Consider the following 25,690-nt stretch of genomic DNA (forward strand, 5'->3'; position numbering starts at 1 on the left):
GTGGGGTGGGAAGGGGATGGTGATGACCCCTCCTTGGAGCTGCCTATGGAGACACAGAGGCCAAAAGTTGGAGGGAGCTGGCGGGAGACAAACACCTAAAGGCTGGACGGGCCAACACCCCACAGCAAGGGGCCTCTCAGATGGGCTTCCGTGGGGACATCGGAGGACCGAGGTCCTGTCCTGCTCAGAGTCTGAGCTGCTTCTTCTGAAAGGGAAAGCTGCTTCCTATCAGGGAAAGCATTCAGGTGGGAAAGGGAATGGTCCCGAAGGATTCCTGTTTGTGCTACGGGTGGACACGTGGAGCCCAGAGAGGGGGAGGGTCTTGTGCACAGTCATGGCTGCCCAAGCAGCCTGACTGAGACCATGTCCTGGGTGGAGCTGTCCCCTCTCCCAGGAGAAATCCGTCTGGTGCCTGTGGCTTTTTCCAAATTCTTGCAAAAGCACCCCGCCAAGCTGGGGTCCGATCCTCACTTTGTAGAGGAGGAAACCAAGTCGCAGAGAGATGACCTCTTGCCAAGGTTTCCTCAACAGTCAGCAGCGGTCAGCAGCGGAACCAGGCCTCCAACCCCGGCCCACGGGACACCCCCCGGCCTGTGCCCGGCCCCTCTGCCAGGCCGGCTCCCTCCCTGCCCACATCTGGCTCACGGCCACGGCCTTTTCCCCATCAGGCCCAGCCCCCAGCGAGGAGGCCGGGACCAAGGCCCGCTTCCCGCTGTCCAGTGCCGCGGAGGAGGGCGCCTGGACGGCCGTGGTGATAGACAAGCAGGACGGCGTCCTCTCGCTGCAGCTCAGCACCCCGGCGAACGCCCCTGTCGGCCTGTACCGCCTCACCCTGGAGGCCTCCACCGGCTACCAGGGCTCCAGCTTCGTGCTGGGCCACTTCACTCTGCTCTTCAACACCTGGTGCCCAGGTGAGCCGTGCTCTCGGTGGAGGGGGGGACGCGGGGAGCTGGGCAGGGCTGGAGCACCCATGGGTGCCATGCACAGTGGCGAGGGGGGATGGGGCCGAAGATGGAGGGAAGGCCTCTGGGCGGCGCCCGTGCTCCCGCCTCACAGGAACCTTGCGGTGTCCTGTTGCCCCACCTCATGTCATACAGGAAGAGACAGGCACTTGAAAGCAAAATGCCTTGCCCGAGGCCACACAGCTGCCAAGCGACCTCACCCCGCATCTGAGGCACATGTGTTCCCCGAGTCCCGTGACCTGGGCGTGCAGGTGTCTGGGGTTCACAGTCCCAGTCAAGAATGGGGTGCCCAGGGGATGCCCGGGGCTGTGGCTCCACACCCGGTTCTGGTTCCTGGGGCTCTGTTTGAAATTTCACCAGACCGACTTGGGGAGGGGAAACTGAGGGAGACAGAGGCGGAGGTGGAGGGTGGCCAGAAGCAGTGGGCAGGAGCAGTTTGGTGACCTACGTGCCTCCTCGATGCTTCATCTCAACAATCCCAACTGGGAGACTGTCCGTGTCCCCGCAGGGCTCAGAGAGGTCTAGTGGCTTCTGGAAGCTCCTCAGTAAGTGGACAATGCTGGACAAAACTAGCAGGCTGGCTCGAGGAGGAAGGGGTGGCAGCCCCGGCCTCAGTTTCCCTCTCGGACTAACAGTGCAGTCAGAACTGTCTCCTTCTTGCTCCTGCATAGTGAGGCAGAAAGACAAGCCTTGTGGGTGGGCCCCAGCCTAGGAATGGGGTGTCCTTCCTCAGAGCTGGCACCCAGCCACAAGTTCTGGCCTCTCCAGCTCCAGAAAACCAACTCCTTCCTGGGACGCTGCTTTATATTTTTCTTCTCCATTTTGGGGCATTTTATAACATAGTTGAGAGGATTTTTTATTTTCTCTTTTATATATTTTGGCTTGTATTTTTACTTATCGCAGTAAGACATGAGGATGTCCTCTTCCTATAAGCTTTAAGCACTGTAGGGAAACAGCTCCCACTTTGACTCTCCTTGGGGAGCGGGATTATTAGCTGTCTTGGGGGACTCATCTCCTTAGATTTCAGTGTATATGTCTGGAGACACTGCTACCTTAATGGGTTTCTGCGTCCCTCTTAAACACAAAAGGATCCCACAGTACACATCAGCCTACGACTTATTTAACGTTCCCACTCCACCACACATCCTGACGATCTCTCCACATCGGTGTGCATACACATCTTTTTCTTTTTTTTTTTTTTTAAAGATTTTATTTATTTATTTATTTATTTGAGAGAGAGGGAGAGAACACAAGCCGGGGGTGGGGGGCGTGGCAGAGGGGGAGCCAGAGGGAGAAGCAGGCTCCCCGATGAGCAGGGAGCGCGATGCGGGGCTCGATCTCAGGACCCTGGGATCATGACCCGAGCCCAAAGTAGATGCTTAACCAAGCCAACCAGGTGCCCCTGCATTTTCTTTTTAAGAGCTCAGAGTGCCCTGTATCTAGCCAATGTGGATGGTTCATTGATCTGGCCCTCTATCCCGGGGAAATGAGGTCGTCCCCAGGGCATCCTTACAGGAAGGGTATCTATGAAGCACCCTTGTTCACAGGACCTGGGGCCACATGGAATGGTTTCTCGGGACAGAAGCGGCCTTGCCGGACCCCATTGTAGACTTGTTTGGATTTTGTCAATCTACAGAGCTTATGGCTAGTAGGCCACCTGGCCCAGGGAGGAGGAAGAAGCCAGTGTCCCCAGCTGCTCACCAACATGGCAGGGTTTCAGAGCTCAGGGAACAGGGAATGAGGTTCTGGGGATGTCCCCTTCCTCTGGCCTTTCCTCCAGCCCTGCTCCATCCCTGCCCTGTGGGTTGGGGTGGCTGTCAGCCAAACAGCACAGTGACTAAAGTGACCCACATCCCAGGGTGGGAACCTGGAGGGGGGCGGAGGAGCTGGAGATGCAGAGGCAGGAAGTTGGGTTCGGTGGGGGTGGGGCTGCTAGGTGGGAACACTGCTGTCCCTCTGGGACCTGCCCCTGAAACCAGAGCCTTCCACCCCTAGCTCAGTGAGGACAGGAGGATAGGAGGGAGCGAGCATGAAGTATGTGCGGGACCTCTTGTCCCCAAGGCCTCCACCTTGACCAGCAGAGCTGGGGGGAGGGCACAGTCTCTGCTACCTGGGTCAGGGTGGGGACAACACTCTCACCCCAGTGACAAAACACCGTGGGTTTTTCTTTCTCTTTTATTCTTTCTCCTGCACCATCAGCTGACTATAGTTCATTTGCTGGAAGGCTGATTTTTATCTGTGGGGGGGTAGCCACAGTGCAGGGTCTAGAAGGCAAAAGAGGCACGGCCAGTTCCACATTTACTTCGCTCTGTGCCATAAGAGGGGGCCCGCAGATGGGCCTGACGGAGTCTGGAGGCCCAAGGGCCCTGAGCAGCTGTGTTCCAGGCCAGTGCCACTGTATTTTTAGGGACCCATAAAAATATTTTAATTTCTTTTAAAATCAGAAGAAAAAAAAGAAAGTTTAGGTCAGAGAATATGTTTTAATATGTAATATTAATATATTTGTCATCATACCAGTGCAGTCATAAAATTTATTATTATTATTATTATTATTATTACTGTTATTATTATTTTTTTTTACAGAAGAAGGGGCCCACTGAAGTAAAAATGCCTAGGGCCCACCAAAAATCACAAAGTGGCTCTGAATTTCCTCTTCCCAGCCTCCGTTTCTTCACCTATGAAGTGGGGGGTGGTAAAGGCCAGCTTGATCTTTGACCCTCTGCCATCTGACCCTGCTGGTCCCAATCCTCTTTTCTGTGGTTGCCAGCCATGGGGAGCTAAGTGCCATCCCAGCAGTTGTCCCTGTCCTGTCTCTGGCCCTCTGCTTAGCAAGTCATTCCGCCAGACTCCGAGTATCTAAATCTTAGTCATTTCTCAAGGTAGCAATCACAGGCCACCACCTCTAGAGTGTCCTCCCTGACCACCTCCCCCACCACTGGACAGGACCCCACTTCCCCTGAGCCCCAGTGACCCTAGTAGGCTTTCTCTCTACCTTGAATTGAGCTCCTTCTCACACTGGCTCAGGGCTTAGCTTGCAGAGCCCCTTTGCAGGTCTGCATCCCATGTCACGCTCAGGGAAGACAGAGATGGGGACAAAGAAGGAGACGTGATCTCCCCAAGGTCATACAACAAGTGAGGATCAACTAGGAGATTCCTGACTCCTGTGCTCCTCTATCTCTTCGGTGGCCATCAGTTTTCCTACCTGTAAAATGGTCTTTCAAGGTCCCTTTCTCATCGCACTCTTGCGGAAATTAAATGTAATGCTGGTAACACTAGCCAAAAACACCTCATCTCATGGGTATGGGATTATTAATGAATGATTAGCTTTTCTGATTCAAAGATAGAAGGACCTCCGAGACTCTGACCTGGCCCTGGATCTTGGCCCCCTGGCTGCTGTGTCTTTGGGGACCCTGCAACCTGCCAGACCCAGAGCTGAGGTCCCCTCCTTCCCTCCCCCAGCGGACGCTGTGTACCTGGACTCAGAGGAGGAGCGGGAGGAGTATGTGCTCACCCAGCAAGGCTTCATCTACCAGGGCTCGGTCAAGTGCATCAAAAGCATACCTTGGAACTTTGGGCAGGTAGGGCCACATCCTGTCCTTCCCAACTGCTGCAGGCCCCCTGGGTATGGGGCCTTGGGTCTGAGGAGGTCAAAGCTGCAGATATGTGTGCTGGTCTCTGAGCTGGCCTCCCCATGCTGTCAGGGATTCAAGGGCCCTGAGTGGCTGGAGGATCAGGGGAGGGGTCCAGGCCAAGCCTGACTTCCTACAGCAAAGGGTTACCCTACCCACTGTGGGAACAGCAACCCCAGATTCAAAGTGGAACAAGAATCAGGAGAGCCTTTGGGAATTGTGGGGCTGGCAGAGAAAGGGAATATTGCAGGCCATATACCAAAATGATAGAAATGCTATTATGTGTGCTGAGAGGAGGTTTTATACTATTACCTAGATCAGTGGCTTTCAAACTTGAATGTATCTATAATCACCAGAAATGTGTGTTAAAATGCAGATCAGGGAGTCCCGTCCCTAGTTTCTGGCTCAGTAGGTCTGGGTGTGGGCTGAGAATTTGCATTTTGACAAGTTCCCAGGCAATGCTGATGCTGCTGATCGGTGGTCGTAGTTTACGAAACACTACCTGTATCAGTTAGCTACTGCTGAATAACAAACAAGCCCAAAATGTACAGGCTTGAAACAACACCTGTTTATTATTACTTGCAAATCTATGGGTCAGATGGGGCGTGGCTGCCTAGGCTGGACTTGGCTGACCTCTGCCAGATGGCACATCTGTGTTCCATGTGGTTCCTTGTCCCCCAGCAAGTCAGCCCAGGCTGGTCATTCGAAGTAGGGCTCTTATTTCCTCTGCCATCCAGCCTCCCATGACAATTCTTGAGACAGTGCTGAGAAAACTCATAAATCAAGAGTCGTCACACTTCTTCCTGGCCCTGGTGTGTTGGGGGGTATTGGCCTTTTGGGTCAAGGTTCACCATGAGACTTTTTCCCAAAAGCCCCTGGGGTAGGATTTCCATATGCAGGCCCCCAGAGTCCTGCCCTGGGACCACAGGGAAGTCTTCCCTGTGTGGTATGGGGCTCTTGCCTCAGTTTCCCCATCTGAGTACTGGGAATACTAATTGCGAGAATATCTGCCCAAGAACCTATCACCCGCTCTGGGATGTACATGAAATGGTGGTGTGGGGGGGAGGGGTACAAAAAAATACATCATAAAGTCAATTGGCTCTTATTTCCCAGCGATCTGTATCCCCCCCCACCCTGAGAAACAGAACAAAGTCAAGTCCTTCCTTTCATTCCCCGAGTTCCTGTTCTGTGTCCAGGCTTGTGCTGAGCCATTGAACGCAGCCCTCACGAATCTTCAGGAAGCCATCACAATCCAGAGTGATAAGACTGAGAGGAAGGAAGTGAATAACTGTGGATGGGAATCAGGGCGATTCCTGTCGTAGGCAAGATCTGAGCTGGGCAATGGAGGAGGTGGAAACATGGTATACAAGGCAGAAGGAACTGTATGAGCGAAAGCTCAGAGGTGGGAGTTTATGTTGTGCTTAAGAAGAATTCTGTAGCTCAGGAAGTGCTTTATGTCTGAAGGAGTCCCGAGAGATGAAGTGGGAGAAGTCACCAATGTCCGGGTTGTGAATGTCAGGCATATGGCAATAGAGAGCCACAAAATGGCTCAAAGCCATTGAAGCCTGGTTTGGGACAAGACGGCAGAGGTGAGTAACAGGTCACTGCTACTGGTCAGAGTGGTCAGAGACGTAGTCCGGTGTAATGGGACAAGGAGGGAGGGCCCTACTTTTGATAATGGTAACATTTGAGTTGCAAGGATAAGAAGGTGTGAGCCACACAGAGAGTGGCAGGAAGAGCATTCCAAGCAAAGGAAACAGTAAGTGCAAAGGCCCTGGGGCAATGAGTGGTGATAATGAGGTCAGAGATGGGGTGGAACACAGATTGTGAAGGGCCTTCCTTGCAGGTCACAGGGAAAAGTCTAGATTTTATTCTAGGTGCAGTGGAAACAGGAGATAATTTACCTCCGTTCCAATCAGAATAGTGTATTGGGGTGGAAGGGGTTGGGGGGTAGAGAGGATTCTCATCAGCTATGCAGGGTGAGTCAGGCCTTAGGGGAAATGAGATATTTGGCACAGCAGAGATGGGAAAGGGGCAGTGGCAGGGCCTGAGGTGACTCTGAGGAGAGGGAAGCCCCAGGGACACTGTGGTTTATACTCCACGTTCCCAGGACTCCCCCACCCCCCAGCCAGGCCCCGAATGCAGGCATATCCCTTCCTCTTTCTCACAAACTCAGTCATTGTTGTCCCCCCTCCCCCACCCCATCCTGGGCCAGGAAGATCTGGCATCACAGAGATGGGGCAGACCCAGCCCAGACTTACCTAATGTGTGAGATGAAACACAGAGGACCTATAGCTGCAGGACTGCAAGGCAGGCTTCCTGGAGGAGGTGGCTTCTCATTTCTTGCATCTTTCTCTTGTTTTTCCCAACACAGTTTGAAGATGGGATCCTGGACATTTGCTTGACGCTCCTGGACATGAACCCCAAGTTCCTGAAGGATGCCTGCCGTGACTGCTCCCGCCGGAGCAGTCCTGTGTACATGGGCCGGGTGGTGAGTGCCATGGTGAGTGAGGGGCTGCGCCCCACCACAGGGTCGGGGCCCATCGTGGGTCCTAGTAGGGCCTCCCACCTTCCCGTGATGATGGAGGTCACACTCCACTCTGGGCTTGGTTGGGGGGACCCAGGAGATGGGGAAGTCTCAGCTGAGAGAGCTTGTATTTGGAAAGACAAGATTTACACAAATAGGGGTAATGTCATGTGGTCCCTAAAAGCAATTCATCTATTAATTCACTCATTCAGCAAATATTTATTAGGTGTCACCTGTGTCCTAGGCACTGGAGAAACAGGTAGGTGTAAGGCATGTATGGTCTCTAACTTCATAGAGCTTATATTCTCGTGGGTGGGTGGGTGGGAGGAAACAGACATTGACAGAAACACTGCAGGAATGTGTCATAATCAGAAATGATGATGCAGGCACCGAAGGAAGCCAGAGGTGTGAGAGTGTCTAATTCAGAGTCCAGCTTCAGGGAGAGGCTGGGGGTAGGGGGCGGGAACCTCCGTAATTGATGATCCCTAAGCTGATATAGTAGGTGGGAGAAGAGTATTCCAGGGAGAGGGCACAGTATGTACAAAGGCCCTGAGGTGGGAACGACTTTGGCAGGTTCGAGGAGCAGAAAGGAGGCTGGTGGGCTGGGGTGGAGTGAGCGGGGAGGAGTGGGGTGCAGGAGGTGGGCAGAGGTGAGACCATGCAGGCCTCATGGGCCACAGTCAGGAGGTTCGATTTTATTCTCAAGGCAATGGGAGGGTGAGGGAAATGACACAATCCAGGCAGGGGCCGGAGGGGTCTTCGTAAAACTCAGATCACATCTTGTCACCCTCCTGCCACCCCATGGCCAAATTCACACCACCAGTATCACCTTCATGACCTTGACCCCTTGCCACCTCCTCCCTTCTTCTCCTTCTCTCTCCCACACATCGGGCTCCAGCCCCAACCATCTCCCACATACTAGCCCGTCACACCTTGGTATCTTTGCATGGGCTGTTCCCTCTCCTAAATTCCTTTCCCTGCCTTTCACCACGTACTGAACTCACAGCACCTGCTCCCCAGGCTCGGTCCCTCTGATGCCCTGCTGGTTGTAGGTCAACTGCAATGATGACCAGGGTGTGCTGCTGGGACGCTGGGACAACGATTACAAGGATGGTGTCAGCCCCATGTTCTGGATTGGCAGTGTGGACATCCTGCGGCGCTGGAAGACCTCAGGCTGCCAGCGTGTCAAGTACGGCCAGTGCTGGGTCTTCGCTGCTGTGGCCTGCACAGGTGAGTGGCATGCTGGGCAGGGGTGGTGGTGGTGGGGGGTGGTGGCTGGAATCTGCTCGCAGCCTCCCTGAGCCCTGGGGGAGTGCAGAGAGAGCACTCAAGTGGGAATCAGGAGACCCCAGTTCTGGTCCTGCCTCTGCCTCTGACACCACCAACATACTGTGAGGCCTGGAGTTGGCAGCTGCCCCTCTCTGGCCCTTTTTCCAACAACTATCCTGCAGGTGGTTATTAGGATCAAGGGATGTCATGTGGGAGGCTGCCTGGGCTCAGGGTTGAGAAGATGGGCTTTGGGGCCAGACACCCCTGAATTTAAAATCCCCGGTAACATTCACCTGCTCTGTGACCTTGAGTAGATGACTTCCTTCTGAACCTCAGTTTCCTTGTCTGTAAAATGGGGGCAAGAGGACCTTCATCCTGGGGTGGGTTGGTAGAAAACTGCTCAGCGCAGAATTGAGCCCAGTGCAGCTCTCAGTAAATATTAGCTCTTACTAATTTAATAGTAACAGTCATATCAATGTCAAGAAAGGGAAAGCACTTTCTGAATACAGATTAGGCAAGAGAAAGCAATTTAAAACCAAAATGGAAAATAAATCTTTTTAAAAAATCTTAAAAATTCGAGCCCAGAAAATGGTGAAAATTATTCTGGGCTGGGGATGGCACGTATGAGAATGGGTCAGTATCCTGTACCAGTTAAAAACACAGACTCCAGAGTCAAGGCCCGATTCCCAGTCCCAGCTCTGCTCCTTACCGCTGTGTCCCAGGTAATCACTGAGCCTCTCTGAGGCTCAGCTCTGTTACGTGGGAACCGGACCTAACAACAGTGCCTTTACCCTGGGGTGGTTGTGAGGATAACGTATGAAGGGCTGGAAATTATTTCAGATGCATAACAGCGAATACTTACCTCCTGCTGCTAGATTATTCTTATTAAGATGACTACCACTGCTATTATCATTTATTTTATTTATTTATTTATTTTTAAAATATTTTATTTATTTTTTTGACAGACAAAGATCCCAAGTAGGCAGAGAGGCAGGCAGAGAGTGGGGGGAAACAGACTCCCTGCTAAGCAGAGATCCCGATGCAGGGCTCGATCCCAGGACCCTGAGATCATGACCCGAGCCGAAGGCAGAGGCTTTAGCCCACTGAGCCACCCAGGAGCCCCTGCTATAATCATTTATTAGACTTGGGAAATCTGAATCTGGTCCTGAATCGCAGCTTCTCTGACTCCGGGGACCAGGACCCAGGCCTAGGGGAGGGGCCTCGGGGCGTCCCGGAGCTGTCTTCCACCCCAGCAGTCTGGGTAGGGGCGGTGCCGCCTGGGCTCCCCACAGGGCTGTCTCTGCTCCCCCTTCCCCATGGCCGAACCACCCATGCCTGCCTGCTTCTGGGACCTGAGCATTCCCTTTTCTTGGGCAAACTCCCTCTCCCAGACCTCTTCCTCTGAGGGGCCTTAAATGCCTCCTGAGAACCCCACGTGTTTTCTGGAGACCCACCACCATCTGTGGCCTGGGTCCCTGAGCTCATCTGCAGGCACCTCCCTCTCCTGGGGCTGTGACCTCCAGAGGTCTTTCTCGAGACCCCTCTTCCCTACAGCCTTCTCCCAGGCCTGGTGCTGGACGGAGTCAGGGAGAAGTGGCCCCGAGGAGCAGCCCCCCCAGGGGCTTCTACAGGGAGCGTCCTGCTGGACTGGCCCAGGGACTCTGGTGTCCCGATGCCTGTTTTGAATCCCAGCGCTTTCGCCAGCCCCTGGGTGGACTTGGGCAAGAGAACTGGGGTCTCCAAGCCTTTCTCCTCACCTATGAAGTGGACACAGCAGTGATGAAATAATTCCCAGGGAGATGTCACGTCACCCAGCGTCTGGTTCAGCTTAGACTTGAGTTTGTGGATTCCAGAGGAAGTTGGGATTCCTCAGCCGGATCCTGGAGCGTTTCAAAATGTCTGAGAGTCATTTGACTGGATGGGCAGTGACTGGATGGGCATTTGCAGTGACACTGGCAGAGACGGGCACCCGTGGCACCCTGCCCTTCTGCCCTGGGCACGGGGCAGACGAGACTGCCCACACCCACTGCCTCTCTGAATCACCGCCACATCCCTGGAAGTCGCTATTATTAGCTCCTCTTAGAAGAGGAAATTGAATCTCAGAGACCGGAAGTGGTTGCCTGAGGTCACACAGCTGGGGAGCAGCGAGGCCAAGCTTGAACTCAGGCGTTCCTGGCTCTGGGGCAGGCTTCGGGCCTGAGCCTGGGATGAGGAGGCCTCTTGGGACACCAGCTCTAGGACAGGGGTGATGCCTTGCTCCTCGAGTGGCGGGGACAGGCTTCCTCACGCCTGGTCTGTGTCCTGAGGCCTGTCCTGGGGCAGGGCCTGGGATTGGTTTGCTGGTGCCGGAGTCTACTGCCGGCAACCAGGCAGGAGGGGGAAGATCAACACTACCCTTCCTCTCCACTTCCCAGACGCCCTGATTGGGGCCAGAATCTAGGGCCCGACTGAGACCTCTTACCCTGCTTGACAGAGGGCCCAGGGCAACAGGGCAAAGGTCACACACACACACACACACACACACACACACACACACTCACTCCACCCACTATCTCCAAGACTCAATCTCAATAAAAACTAAAAGACCGAAGTCCCACAGGTTACATTCAGTAGGGCTTTTCTCACTTTTTAAGAAAAGATACTTATTTCCTCTATCCCACCCCAAGAATATGTTACTTTCACAAAACACAGAAAAAGCTCATTAAAAAACGAGGGAGTGAAAAGGCACCAAAAACACCGCCTGTCAGGAGCACCCCGCCATTCAGGCACGAATTGTGCCCTGGGTTTCCCTCGGAGGTCTGTAGGTGCCACCTGCTGTCCTGCCTCCTTGCCTCCCACGCCCCCATCACTGTGACCTCTGTAAACTGTGCTTTGCATGAGCATCAGGCCCTCCCCTTCCACGACGGTGCCCCAGCACAACTGCCAGCCCTGCGTGTGTACCATGACCTTGTGTGGTAGAGGAGGAAACAAGGCCCAGAGAGGTGGAGGGCCTGGCCCCAGGTCACACAGCCCAAAGCAGCCAGCATTGCAGGGAAGGCCCCTTGACCCTTGTTCCCTCTGCTCGCTGCTCCACTGTGTGCTCCTTGCCCTGAATCTCTACCATTCCTTCTCTTCTTCCCTTTTCCCCTTCTTCCTCCTCCTCTCTCTTCTTCATCCGCCCCTTCATCCATTTGACAAAATTGTCTGTGCCAGGCCTGTGCTGGGCTCTGGGCACATGAAATAAGACAGATCACTAACTGCCTTCAGGGGACAAATGAAAGGATCCCTCCTGTGCCCATCCACTGCGAATGATAATGAATCCCCAGTCTTGCTATGAATGCAAACGATGGAGCCATCTAAACCTGGTGGGTGGCCTTCCAGGCTGAGGGAATAGCATAGGCCAATGTCCTGTGGCTGGCAGGAGTGTAGAGTGCTGGAGGAACAGCGAGTGTGGCTGGGGAAAAGTGCCCAGGAGGTGGTCAGGGACCAAGCTTTGAGAGGTCTGGCCTTGACCTTCAGGGCCATGGGGAGACATTGAAGGTTTAGCAGAGGATTGTTGCATTTTGGGGTTTCCTTCTGTTAGCAGTGAGGTGAGGAGGCAGAGTGGACCTGGCGTGACCAGTGAGGTGGGCACTATCATCCAGGTAAGGGGTAGGTGCCCGCCCTCACCACCTGGATAATGGGTACAGTGCTGCCCGGGGTACAGATGGGAGCATGGATGCTCAGAGCAGGGCAGATGGCTCCAGATCCTCAGCTCATCCCCGAATCCTGCTCTCCATCCTGTCCCCTCCCCCACCCCCAGTGCTGCGGTGCCTTGGCATCCCCACCCGAGTGGTGACCAACTTTAACTCGGCCCATGACCAGAACAGCAACCTGCTCATCGAGTATGTCTACAACGAGTTTGGAGAGATGCAGAGGGACAAAAGCGAGATGATCTGGTGAGCTGGGGCCCAGAGTCAGGGGTAAACCCCAATGGGGGGGTCCCCTGGAAAGGAAACTTAGGAAGACTTCTCAGAGGAGGTCACATTTGAATTGGGATTAAAAGTTGAACAGTATTCAGACAAGGGGGAATGGGGCCAGGGAGGGCTCTCCAGGGAGGGGCCCCAGCGTGAGCAAAGGAGGGAAAGTCAAACACAAAGTCAATAATGCATGAAAATGTGTTAGGGTGTTGGTTTTTCAGGAGTCTGGAATGCCAGGTGAGAGGGTCTGGGCTTGACTCCAAAACCAACAGGTTGTCACCAAAGGCTTCAAACTGGGAGAGGGACTCTGATGACACCAGAGCAGGAGATCAGAAGGGGAGAGATTGCAGGCAGGGGGCTGGGGCGTGGCCCAGGCAGGCCTGAAATGGGGCAAAGCCCATGAGCTGGAAAAGAAGGGACAGCCGAGAAGCGAGGAGGTCCCATCCGGTGGACTCAAGGAGCCACTGAAAGAGGAGGGCTGTGGGAGAGGCGCTGACAATGACTCCCCGGGCAGGAGTGAGCACCTGGCTAGGGCCCCAGGGAGGAAGAGCAAGCAGGTGTGTTGGGGATGCTCTGGGGTGAGCATAGGATAGGTGAGTGTGTACTGCCCACGGGAGAAGTGTGAGTCCTCACTTCGTTTCTCCAACAGGAACTACCACTGCTGGGCGGAGTCATGGATGAGCAGGCCGGACCTGCAGCCGGGCTACGGGGGGTGGCAGGCCCTCGACCCCACGCCCCAGGAGAAGAGTGAAGGTGGGTGGGCGTGGCCCCCTTCCCTAGGCTGGCAAACTGAGGCTTGGTGAGAACTGCTCCCCCCACCGCCAAGTCCCTCAGCCTGGAGTGGCAGAGCCAGGTTCTAACCCCAGTTTGGCTGACTCCAGAGACCACTGACTGGTTTGCGCAAGTGTGGGGTTCCTCACTCAGAGCATTCGATCAGCTTCTTTTATCATTGGAAAAGTAATTCACATGCATTGTGGAAAACAGCAAATATGGAGAAGCACAAAGAAAAAGATCAAATAACATCTTTGTCCTCTCCCCCTCAAAAGAAATATCATTCATATTCATACACAGCTTCCAGTAATTTCCCATTATATATTTGTTGGTAGGTGTGTGTGTGAAAGATGGAGAGGCAGAGACAGAGAGAGGGAGAAAGAGACAGAGACAGAAAAAGACAGAGAGGGAGAAAGAGAAAGAGAACACCAAGGCAAAACTGGGTGAAACCAAATGGATCCTTTCTCAGAATAATATTTGTATTTATATTTTTTATTTTATTTTATTTTATTTTATTATTGTTTATTTAATTTCAATCAGCCAACATTAGTTTTTGCTGTAGTATTCGGTGATTCACTAGCTACGTGTAACACCTAGTGCTCATGACATCATGTGCCCTCCTTAATGCCCATCACCCAGTTACCCTGTCTTCCCAACAGAATAATATTTTTAAATGCATAGAATATATTACCTAGGGGAACAAAGAAAACCAATTACACCAAAACATGGTTATCAAAATTTTTTAAAAAATAAATTTATGATATGGTAATATCTGCTTTACAGAACAAGGTCTAGTGGTAAAGATAGTAAGTTCTATGATGTACTGTTACAGGTGCATATAAGCGGTATTTCCAGTTGTCTACGACAACTAAAAAGTGATGCCTCAGTGTCTGCGCTCCTTACGGGTGAGAAGTCATAAGTGCACCTAAGACGATGGTTTGTCTGCTTTCACAATCGAAAGAAGTGTTAGCAAAATTCAGTGCAGACAAAGATGTCATTTTTTGCCATCCAAGTTCATGGACCCCCGAACTCTCCTGGCAGTGCTTTGGGGGTCTTTGGCCCCTCGGTTAAAATCTCCGGCTGCATGTGACCTTTTGTCTTGGTCCTGTCACGTCTCCATGTGTCATTGACATTTCTTTATCTCATAGTTTCCCCTGATTTTAATTTTAAATGAATGTTACCATGCCTGTTGCATCAAATGGATACAATGTAGTGAGCTACTCAGCCTCTAGCCCTCCACAGTTAACTGTGTGGCCAGTTTGAAGCAGCTGTGAACCCCAGCGAGAGAAACATCCAGCTCTCATGGTCATTCAGTCAACATGCACCCCCTGAGTACATTGATGGGGGCGGCTGTGGCTCTCTGTGTGGGCAGGAAGCCGGAAGGACGGACCAACTGTCTTCTACAGCATGGCTCTCTCCCTTCCTCGGGATGCCTGGGGATACGCTTCTGCTAATATTTCAGACACTTAAAAAAAAAACAAACCCCATTTCATTTACATAGTAATTAGTATGCGAATCCTCATTAGGTGGGTCGTAAATATCCCCACCACACAAAACGGGCTTAGAGAAGTTAAGTCACTTCCCCAAGGAATAAGAAGTCCCCCAGTTAATGAGGCCAGCTGAGATTTGAACCCCAGAAGCTGGGCAGGCTCCAGAGCCTGGATTTTTAATTCTTACTCTCTGCTACCTTCCCACCAGTGGAGTCCCTGAGTCAAATGGCTGGACAGTCTCGAGATGCTCTGCAACAATGTGGCTGAAATGTGGAAAGTGGGAGAGGGTGTCACCCTCCCCTCAGCCCAAGCCCATCTCGCCTCTTACCCCCAACCAGGGACGTACTGCTGTGGCCCGGTTCCAGTTCGTGCCATCAAGGAGGGTGACCTAAGCACCAAGTACGATGCACCTTTTGTCTTTGCTGAGGTCAATGCCGACGTGGTGAACTGGATCCAGCAGAAGGATGGGTCCATGCACGAGTCCACCAACACCGCCCTGACCGTGGGGATGAAGATCAGCACGAAGAGGGTGGGCCGTGATGAGCGGGAGGACATCACCCACACCTACAAGTACCCAGAGGGTAGGTGCACGGCTCCCCAGAGCCTTCGCCAATGCCTTGCAGGGAAGCAGCCTGTTTTACCAGCCAGTGGGCTTGTGTGTGTGTGTGTGTGTGTGTGTGTGTGTGTGCGCGCGCGCGCACACACACGGATGTGTTTTCTTTGGCAGCCTGCATACAATAAGGACTTGTAGGTTACTCTCCATTTTACACCTTTTCTTAGAAAAAAACACACTGGGATACAGTAGTAGAAGAGTATTCATTTAAGAATTCTGTATTTCACAAAAGGATTCCATGGGGTTTTTTTAAGCCTTGCTTTTTGGCTATTTGGACTTAAACACAACTGGAGGATACTCGTTATGGAGGAGCTGCCTGCCTCCGAACAGAAAAATGAACGATGTCTGTGTCGTTTCATGACAGTATTTGTCATCATGGTACGTGCAACCGAAGACATGCAATCCCACACCCCCCCTCCTTTTTTTAAATTGCAACATGTTTGGACTAGAGAGACTTGGAAGTCCAGAGGGGTGGGTCCTGGAAGAGAGATTCCAGGAACTCCGTAGTGTTTATTTGTGCGGTGTTTCACACACAGCTGGGGAGGTGAGTGGGCAGATGGAGAGGGAAGGAGGGAAAGATCGTAAGAGCGACTTAATGAGAGAGCTGTAATCTGATCCAAAGATGAAGCCGCTCTCTGCAGCTTATATTCAATCAGGAGAGGGAAGAAGGGACACAGCTTATTTTTTTAATTGTTTTGGAGCACAACCAGCAGCCAATTCAATACAGTAGCTGTTTTCTAAGCATCCTTGGTGAGCCTGGGGGTGGGGGGGTGGGGCAGCTCACAGAGGTGCGTAAGGAACCATCACTCCTGCCCTCCTCTGACTCCCGCTGACTTACCTGTGCCAGCTGAGGGTTGGGGAACAAGCAGCCATACTCTGACAGAAGGAAAAGGTGCTTCCGCTGGTCTCTGAAAGGTCTAGAGCTGATGGTTTGATGGGAGACGTAGATATGCACCCAGCAGCACCGGGGAAGAAACAGGAGCAGAGGAGAGAGGTAGATGGGACACAGAGGAGGGGAGCGCTACAGGTAGGGAGGGGGAGGAAAAGATTTCAGGTAGATGAAATCAGGGCAAACACTGGGAGGTGAGAAAGTCGTCCTACTGGTGTTTACTATCTACCAACCACTGTTAGAGGCTTCGGGTATGACAAGAGATGAGTAAAATACAGTCTTAGTCTTTGAGTGGCTTAAGAGGGTAAGTACATAAACAGAAAACAACTTGGTTAAATAAAAAGCATGATAGGCAACAGGCACTGGTGAAACTCGAGGAGACATGGCGACTCATTCGTCCTGGGGCAGGAGTATTCAGAGAAGGCTTCCTGGAGGAGGGGGCATCATTTGGGACTGGGTTTTGAGGGATGTATAGGAGTTTACTTGTGGAAAGTAAATAAAATCTCCTATCATCCTCCTGACACAGGAGTGTAGACAAGGAGCTCCTCTAGACCTGATCTGAGTCCCCAGGACTCTGAAGAGCCAGCTCGCCCTGCCCCAGCCTCGTTGTCCTTGGTCACTATTTCAGCCATAGCGGAGCTCTCTTCCCCATTCCCACAGGGTCCCCAGAGGAGAGAGAAGCCTTCAAAAAGGCCAACCACCTGAATAAGCTGACTAAGAAAGAGGAGATGGGGGTGGCCATGCGGATCCGCGTGGCCCAGAGCATGAACATGGGCAGTGACTTTGATGTCTTCGCCTATATCACCAACAACACGGCTGAGACCCACACCTGCCGCCTCATGCTCCATGCCCGCACCGTCAGCTACAACGGGATCCTGGGGCCTGAGTGTGGCAGCAAAGACCTGCTCAACCTTTCCTTGGAGCCCTCATCTGGTAAGGCCCTGTGGTCCCGGAGCAGTTGCTGACCACCAACCAGCGGCGCAGTCGTTAGTGTCCTGAGCACTTGACACGTGCGATTGACCTCACGGATGTTTCTGTGACACTTCTGTGGGTCACGCCCTTCCCACAGCCTTTATAAACAAGCCATCCATTTAATTCTTGTAACAAAAGTGGGAGGCGGATTCTTTTATTGCCCCATTTTTCAGATGAGAAGACGGAGCGCAGAGAGTTTAAGCAACTTTCCCAAGACCACACGGTTAGGAAGGGACAGGACTGAGACTTGAACTTACGCTCTTAGCAGCCGTACTGCTTTGTTCCATGTCATCTCCATGTGACCTCAGACCGCTTCCTGGGGTGTGCTACTGCTTGCTCCCAGCTCATTCCTTCCCTCTGCCTCCACCCACAGCCCCTGCGAGAACTCGGCCTCAGAGAGAAGGGGTTCTAGGTCAGTGCTGCTCATAGAACTTTCGGCATGCAGGAGCCCTTCTGCGTCTGCGCTGTCCGGTCGCTGGCGGCCAGCTCCCTATGGCCGTTGAGCACTTGAAATGAAGTGAGCACAACTGTGGAATTCGAGTTTTAATTCCACTTAAAGTTAACCAGCCACATGTGGCAAGAAGCTGCCCTATTGGGCAGAGTAGCTCTGAGGGCAACAGGAGAGGAGAATGGCAGGGCCCCCAGGGAGGAAGTGTTTCCTCCCACCCCCGACTTTCTCCTCTGACCTGGCTCTGGCGCCTGGCCTGGCCTCCCTGTAAGGCAGATCTCCTGCCCTGTTCTGGGGCAAAATGATGTCAGTAGACGGCCCGATCTGCAGCCCCAGGGAAGAGCATCTATCACTCAAGCCTCGTGGTCAGAAACCCGCACACACGCATTCCTTGGTCTCTTTCCCTGCCTGGCTTGGTCACTGCACCCAATTATCTTCCTGAAAATAAGCCTGAGGCCCTGAGGGGGGTTGTGGCCCCTCAGGTAACTCAGTGAGGCAGCACAGAGCCTGGTGTCTTGCCCTCTACCCCCACCCCCAGCCACCTGATCCTGGCTGGTGCAGTGGCAGCCTTCCGGCCTGAGGAGGCAAAGGGGTCTTGGTAATGGAGCCTTCTGGTCGTCCTCTGAGGGGCAGTGTGGACACTCTTTGGCCCTGGAGCCTCAGAGAGGTGCGTCCCACTCCCTGGGTCACCTGGGCCAATGGCTGCCTCCCTGAACCTCAGTGTCGCCTGTGAGGTCCATGGCAGTCAGGACCTGACAGCCTAGGACTCTCTGGCAGGGGGGAGTGGGGAGGGGCTGTGTCCAGTGTAGGTGCCCCCTATCCAGGAGCCAGCATGCTCACGTACCGAGCTGGTGGAAAGGCCCAGGGCGGGGAGGGCTCTTGTTTGTGGAGTCTGTGTGCCTTCCCCTGGCCCCCCTACTCTTGCCTGTCAAACCCATGTTTCCTCCCCTTTATTGCCTCTGCCCTTGGCCCCTGTGTCTGGTGGGAGGGCCATGGCCTTGGAGTTCCTCAGAAGGCCTGTCTGGGTTTCAGGCCTGGAATCTGTGGTATAGACGGCCTCCTTCCTGGTTTCTCTATCTTGGGTCCCCCATGGGTACTCCTGGGGCTGCATGCTCACCCTTTGCCCCTCAGGGGCAAAGCCAGTGGCACCAGGACAGGGCCCCAACACTCAGGGCTGCGAGAACACACGTTCTGAGTCCATCCAGACATGGCTTTGCCGCTGCCCCCTGCCCCACTTCTGAATGTACAAACTTGGGCGGCATGACCTTGCACTCAGATCCTCGAATCACACCCATCATTCAGTGGGGCAACAGCACACCCTCCTGATGGGCCTCTGGGAGGACTGGAGGAGACTGTGCACTCGGGAAATATCTGGAAAGTATAAAATGGGGCCTGATCATAGGAAGGCAGAGAATCCCCGAGAATCTGTCCTGAACACCTGCTGTGCCAGATGGTGGTCTCGGTGCTGGGCCCAGGGGTTCCTGAGCCCCTGCCAACCTCGATGGCATGCAGAGGACCCAGCTGTCACCTCCGCATCCAGGTCCCGGGTGTCAGGGGCAGGGGTCCATTCCTACGGGTTTGTGCCACGGCCAGGATACCCAAGTTCTAGTTCCTACGATGCTGTCGATGGGTTGTGGGCTCCTGGGGATTTGTCCTCTCCTTTCCAGGCCTCAGGTTCCTCCCTTGCAGGAAGGCTGGTTCATGATTGAAGAGCCCGCCAGCCCCTGTGTGTGACTGTGTACCAGCAGGTTCTTCCCATGTTCAGAACCGCTGCAAAGGGAGGAACTGTCTTTCCTGGAATGTGTGGCATGAGGTGAACTCCAGCCCTGGCCAGCGATGCCAGAAGAACTTCCTGTTGAGTCACCCTTTGCCAGGCCGCTACCATCTGGGCCCTTGGAGCGTTGTTCTGCAGAGGCTCAGCCAAGCCTGTCGGTGTTTCCCATCATCCCGGGGACGTGTTCACCGCAGAGCGGTCCCTCCTGCCTCGGAGACCCATGAAGGGCACAGCCTGCAGAGAGAGGGCAGAGGAGGGCAGAGGTCCTGTGTGCTGCCTTCGGGCTGCAAGGTGGGGCTAGTCTAGGATGCTGGCCAGCGCCTCCAATGCCAAGCTCAGCCTCAGATAGATGATTCCCGCCACCCCCGCCCCGCCCTGCCCCGAGACCCCAGACTTTGGCTGGCTTGCTTGTTATTCTCTGATGATAAGATCTGGGGAATTTCCAGAATGTGCTAATGGACAGGAAACCAGGCCGAGGACAGGGAGCCATCCCCACCCTTGCCTCCTTGCGCTGCTTCTCTCCCTTCCCCTTCCTGCCCCACCCGTCCTCTCTCTCCTCCCCTCACCCCTCCAGGTGGGTCACTGGGACTGTAGCCACTATGGCCTCTGTGGCCACACCCATGGCACCTTCTAGAACAGGACTAGTCACCTAAGGAACGACTGGGACTGACCACACAGGTTCTATTCTCTCAACCAAGGCTGTGGTCCCTGGCCGTTGGACCACGGTTCTCAGAGGTCCTGCCCCACCCTCACTTCAGCCTTCTGGAAAAGTCAACAGTTGGGGCCACATCCTCTAAGCTCCTGGAGGGCAGTGTTGTCCTTTCCCGTGTAGCTGGCCAGTTTCCACTCGGTTCCACCAGGCCCTGACCTGGGGATTTTCACTCCTTTCTGTCTTCATTGGCAGAAGGTTGGGTTTTCTTCCCCAATGTCATCTGCTCAGAGGTTGTGGCGGAGCCATCCTGGGGATGAGCCGCTGGGACGCGGGGCCGGCTGGGGCTTAGACCTTGACCAGCAGCAAGAAGCTGGCTGTCCGCCAGGCCCTCACCGTCCTTCAGATGGGCCCCTCAAGGAGCACCTCGGGGGCAGTTACAGGCCCAGCACCCTTACCCCTCGTGGATCTCAGCCCAGAGCCCTCGGCAGACAAAAATATCAAGCTGGAACTGAGCGAGAGTGACTTGGCTTTGTATTTCTTTTTGCCAGTTACCTTCTATTTATAGTAAATGAGACTGGTTTGGTGCAAATATCGAAAAGTGTGCCCAGGCAGAAAAGGTTAAAAAGTATAAAGCGAGTGGGTTGAGAGCAAAACAATGAGCAAATAATGAGGTTACCCTCAGATATGTGAAAAGTCAGGTGAGTGGCTGGAGTCTGATGGGAGACGGAGGGGACAGATAGTGGGAAAAGAGGCTCCTCCCATCATGATCCGGGGATGGTTGAGCCCCGCTGAGCCCCAAGACTGGCCGTCCAGCACTCCCGTTTGACAGGGGAGGTCCGAGGAACCTTCCAGATGGGGTTTGCCCAAGTGACTCTGCGACGGTGTGGACAAGCACTCCATGGCCCAACCTGCTAATTCTCAGGCCTGTGCTCTTTGCACTGTTCTTTCCTGCCTCCTGCAAGCTGACCCCTGGTGCCCTCGTGCCACAGTGTTGTCAGAAAAATGGGGCTAGAAACCACACTTTGCTTCTCTGCATTGGGAGGGGCTGGCCCTTCTCATCTCTTCATCACTATGTGGCTTTTGCTCTGAAGTGACCCCTGGTCTTAGCTCCTCCCAGCAGGTGCAAGATTCCCAGGGTACAAAAGAGAAACAGAGAGGGGAGGTGACCTTCCCAGGCTCACACAGCCAGTCAATCAGTGGCCGAGCCACACCAGGTCTCCTGATCTGAGCACTTACTGGCAGAAGTATTTCTTCATCTGTAAAATGGGCACAATCCCACCAGCTTCATGTGGGGAAACTGAGGCCCTGAGAGGTGGAGTGACTTGCTCAGCATCACCAGCTGGCAAAGGGCAGAGAGGCAGGATCAGAATCCAGGCCTGTTGGAGCTCCAGCACTTCCCTGACCAGGCTCCTCCCTGGGAACCCCCAAGCCAGGACAAATGGGGGCCGGGGCGAGGCCTGGGATCTGCCCGTTCATTCACTATGTGACCTCAAGCACAGTCTTTCCCCTCTCGGTGCTTCGGGGCAATGCCGTGGGAGAAGTGGGGGCCATGACTCAGCGATCACAGTGTTCTTCCCTCTCGCCTCTTGCAGAGAAAAGCATTCCCCTCCGAATCCTCTATGACAAGTACTGTGAGTGTCTGACCGAGTCAAACCTTATCAAGGTGCGGGGCCTCCTCATAGAGCCGGCTGCCAACAGCTACCTGCTGGCCGAAAGGGACATCTACCTGGAGAATCCAGAAATCAAGATCCGAGTAAGGGATGGGCTGGGCTAGGGATGGTGGCAGGGGCGGGGTCCCAGAACAGCCCCCCGCTGCCCCGCCCATGTACATACCAGCAGCCTGGCCCCCTCCAGATCTTTGATGCCCCAGGCTTCCTCAAATCCTAACTTCATTGAAGGAAAGCATCGTGAAGCTGGAAGGATTGGGGACTCCTACCTCTAGGAATGAATCCTAGAATTCCAGAGTGATGGGGAGGTGGAATTTAGGGATCTCAGAATCATGGACCCTTGATTGCCTGGATTCCATCCAGGCCCTGGGGCCCTGGTGGGGCAGGAAGAGGAGAAGGAATTAAGGGCACAGACTCTGCAGTCTGACTCCCTGAGTTTGTGTGTGGGTAGCCCTGGGCAGGTCACTCTGCCCCTCTGGGTATCACTTTATTGTGTGCAAGGTGGAGTTACATACCTAGCACCTAGGCGTGTTGTAGGAATGAAATGTACATCCAAGGAAGTGCCTTATAAGGGCTCACAGTAGCTGACTATTCTTATCACTGTCATCATCGGCATCCTAGCGAGCCACAGCCCCAGAATCCCAAATGCAGCGTTAGAAATAAATGGCAAAGAGCAGAGGGGGCAGGAGTGGGCACCCCTGTGTTAGCTCAGTTAATCCTCATGAGAGCCCCGCAGCAAGGCATTTCTCTCCTAAGAAGAAACCAAGGCTCAGAGGGGGTCATTACTTTCCCAAGGTCACACAGTGAGGAAGGGGTAGAGATCAGCCTGGCCGGAAAGCCTGTGATCTTTCCATCCAGACCCTAGAACAAGGGAGGCACTTTCTGCATCCCCCCAGTCACGTGGAACCTCACTGCAGGTCCCTGAACATGTTTCCTAGATGAGGAAACAGGTGCAGAGGTGGGGAGCAATCATGCCCAGCGGGGCCAAATTGCAGCAAATACAGAGATGCCTCCCACACCCCGTCCTGCCTTCGCGGGGCTCCTGCCTGCCCCCGAGGGGCTCTAGGCTCCTCTCCCTCAGGGCCGCCCTGACATTTGTCCCTCTTGTCGTCTTGTCTTCCAGATCCTGGGAGAGCCCAAGCAGAACCGCAAGCTGGTGGCGGAGGCGTCCCTGCGGAACCCTCTCACCAAGCCGCTGTTAGGCTGCACCTTCACCATGGAGGGGGCCGGCCTGATGGATGAGCAGAAGATCGTGGACGTGTAAGTGCCGGTCCCTCCAGCAGGGGGCGGGGTGGGGGGGGAGCTGGGAGCACAGAGCCGGGCGGGTGGAGGGAGGGGCTGCCCGCAGGCACTAAACCCTGGCTGGCAGCTCCCTCCCATAGCCTCCCACCCACGCACCCACACGCCTGCCTTAATTTAAGGCTGTGACCCTTCGCCCGCCCCCTTAGGCACGGTTCCCACCCGCGCATCCTCCGTGAGCACCCTCACCGCGCAGCTAGCGCGCCGAGCACCTGTCTTCCCAAACCAGAGCAGTTGACACATTTCAGTCCCTAAGCACCTGCCTCTGGACACGCGAATCCTCGTGTAAACACAAGTACCCGCATCTGGAGTGTGTGCGAGGGGGCACCTGTGGCTGTGTCCTCAGAGAGACACATCTACTACACACACAAGTACAAGCATAGATACTTTTTAAAACTTTTTTATTGTAACTTACATCCGGTGAATAACAGAAATGGTGTATGTGGGGCTCAGTGCATTTTCACACATGTAGTCCCCTGAGTGTACCCACTCTTATCCCCAAGCACAGTGTCCACTTGTACGTGCGCGTGCACACACACACACACACACACACACACACACAAACACTCTGCACGAGGGAGGGCACATTGCCCCAGGCCCTTGGAGAGTGGTGAGTGCGGCCCATTTTGTTCTTGTCACATGACGTTGTGCACGCACAGCAGCTCTGTGCCAGGGTCCCTGGTCATCCTGGTCTGACCCCACTGCAGGGACCAGGCTGGGCCCCTCCTCTCACCCTCTTGCTCTTTCTCTCCGCAGCCCGGATGCCGTGGCAGAGGGGGAGGTCAAGGTGAGGGTGGATCTGATGCCACGCCACGTGGGCCGCCATAAGCTGGTGGTGAACTTTGAGAGCGACAAGCTGAAGTCTGTGAAAGGCTTCAGGAATGTCATCATTGGTCCTGCCTAAAGGCCACGTGCCCAGCCCTGCCTCAGCCAGCTCAGAGCCCCTAACCTGATCCCAATTTTTGTTCCAAGTTAATGCGCCAATTTGCCCCCTCTTGGCCCCAGACCTCAGAGCCTGTGGGGGCTCTTTGGGATGGAATGTACTCCTAGCCTATCTTGTGCCCCTGAACTTGGATTCCCATCTCCCTTTAACTGTGAAGAATGTTCTGTGCTTCCCCATTGGGAGCACTGCCCTTGGCTGATTGGGTCTGGGGTCGGGGAGGAGGGACCCAGGCCTCCCTTTATAACCTAGATGCTATTGGAAACCACTGACCACCCACCATATTGTTTGATTTACTCCAGAGCCCCTTGAAGCCAGCAGAAGAGAGACGGTATGCCCCTTGACCAGATCCCAGACAATACACAGGCCCCAGGAGCCCTTGGGAAAATGAGAGCCAGGACAGGTGGAGTCCCGGGAAGGGCCAGACCCAAGGTCCCCTCATATCCCAGCAGCCCTGGCCCAGTCATCCCCCCTGCCACCATTGTGAGGCACCGGCCATGTGCGGGACACTTTCCCTGCCTTTGCTAGTGCTCACACGACTACAACCCATTTAAGTCACCGTGGGAAACGGCAGGGTAGGAGCTGCTTTCTGGATGAAGACTCTGGGGCTTGGAGGAGGGAGGGGAGGCTCTCTCTGCACCAGCAGGATATTTGCAAGGCTGGGTAGTAGGAAAGCTCTAGAACATAACCCAGGACTTCTGACTCCGAGTCCAGCTCCTTGTTCATGGTCCCAGCCCCGACCTGAGAATATTAAAGAGGCCATTTGGGACCTGAGCAGAAAGGAGGCAGTTGGGGTGAGGTGGAGAGGAGATTGGAGGGGTCAGAGCCCTGGGTTTGAGCCCCAAGTCCAGTCGGTCACTGTCTTCCCCTCTCTGGGCCTCAGATTCCTCATTGGGCGATGGGGTGTTGACCCAGCCACAAGTAAGGCCCTCTCAGCTCTGCTCTTCCAATGCTTATAGGACCCAGCCTTGCAAATGACAGCAAGTCCTCATCCCTGGCTCCCACAGCCTGAGGCCACAGATCCAGATGCTTCTGAGTGCGAGACTCTGACCATGACCACCTTCCCACCCCCAGTCCCAACTGTGTCTCCTATCCATGCCCAGTCACCTTCCTTCAGACCACAGTTCTGGGGAAGAGAGCTCCACAGGCCCCTGTCCTACCCATGAACTTGCCCACTGCAATGCCTAGACTTCACGAGAGCCTTAGCCACCTGTGTTGGTCACTAACAAGGTTAGCACCTCAGCCGCCCCCTCTCTGCAGGACTAGGGCCCAGAAACACAGCCCCAGCCCTGACTAAGCTCCGAGAACCTAAGGGCTGTCATCTCTGACTCTATCCCCCTCTCTGTCCACATGACTGGGCTGGAAGAGGGATGAGGGAGAATGCTATATCTGGGGCGGGGTCACAGCCTCCAGGGCCCCCAAAATCTCAGAGGGGGACTTGGGGAAAGCCATGCAGACACACATAGAACTTTCTGATTTGCACTGGGAAGGATCCCCAAAGAAGCCAACTTGTGTATGTTCTTACGAAGGTTGCAGTAGTTCTCTATGATTCTGTAAACATTTTGGATTCCAAGCAGACAGTAGATGCATTTTCGAGCCACAGAGTGAGCACCGAAATAAAAGCGTTTGCTTTGCACATTCAAACAAAGTCTGGTCTAGTCCTTTTTCCGCTTTGGAGGAGGGTGTGTGGGTGAACGTACTCACATTGGAACCAGCCACCTCCTCCTGCCCGAGAGTCCACAGCCTCAGTTTCCCCCTCCCCAGGTCCAAACTTAACTGGCATCCAAGCTTTTACCCAGTCCAGCTCCATCTCTAGCCCCTTCCTCCAACGAGTCATGTTTAGATCACAG

The 25,690-nt window shown here is 54.1% G+C and overlaps 1 protein-coding gene across 1 annotated transcript in view; it reads left to right on the plus strand.

Moving 5' to 3' along the window:
- The window catches only part of LOC111141771 (transglutaminase 2), a 32,751-nt gene extending 7,269 nt beyond the window's left edge, over positions 1-25,482 (plus strand). Inside the window, exons 3-13 of the mRNA XM_022494576.1 lie at positions 669-911; positions 4,422-4,540; positions 6,966-7,094; positions 8,171-8,348; positions 12,169-12,304; positions 12,975-13,078; positions 14,925-15,167; positions 16,749-17,021; positions 21,527-21,687; positions 22,725-22,861; positions 23,657-25,482. Of these exons, the coding sequence (XP_022350284.1) occupies positions 669-911; positions 4,422-4,540; positions 6,966-7,094; positions 8,171-8,348; positions 12,169-12,304; positions 12,975-13,078; positions 14,925-15,167; positions 16,749-17,021; positions 21,527-21,687; positions 22,725-22,861; positions 23,657-23,804 (1,871 nt within the window). The 3' untranslated portion in view covers positions 23,805-25,482. The remainder of the gene's footprint in view (positions 1-668; positions 912-4,421; positions 4,541-6,965; positions 7,095-8,170; positions 8,349-12,168; positions 12,305-12,974; positions 13,079-14,924; positions 15,168-16,748; positions 17,022-21,526; positions 21,688-22,724; positions 22,862-23,656) is intronic.
- The last annotated feature ends 208 nt before the right edge of the window (positions 25,483-25,690 follow it).

This window comes from Enhydra lutris, unplaced genomic scaffold (assembly GCF_002288905.1).
Source record: "Enhydra lutris kenyoni isolate GAN:26980312 unplaced genomic scaffold, ASM228890v2 scaffoldscaffold6, whole genome shotgun sequence".
NCBI classification, from domain to species: domain Eukaryota; kingdom Metazoa; phylum Chordata; class Mammalia; order Carnivora; family Mustelidae; genus Enhydra; species Enhydra lutris.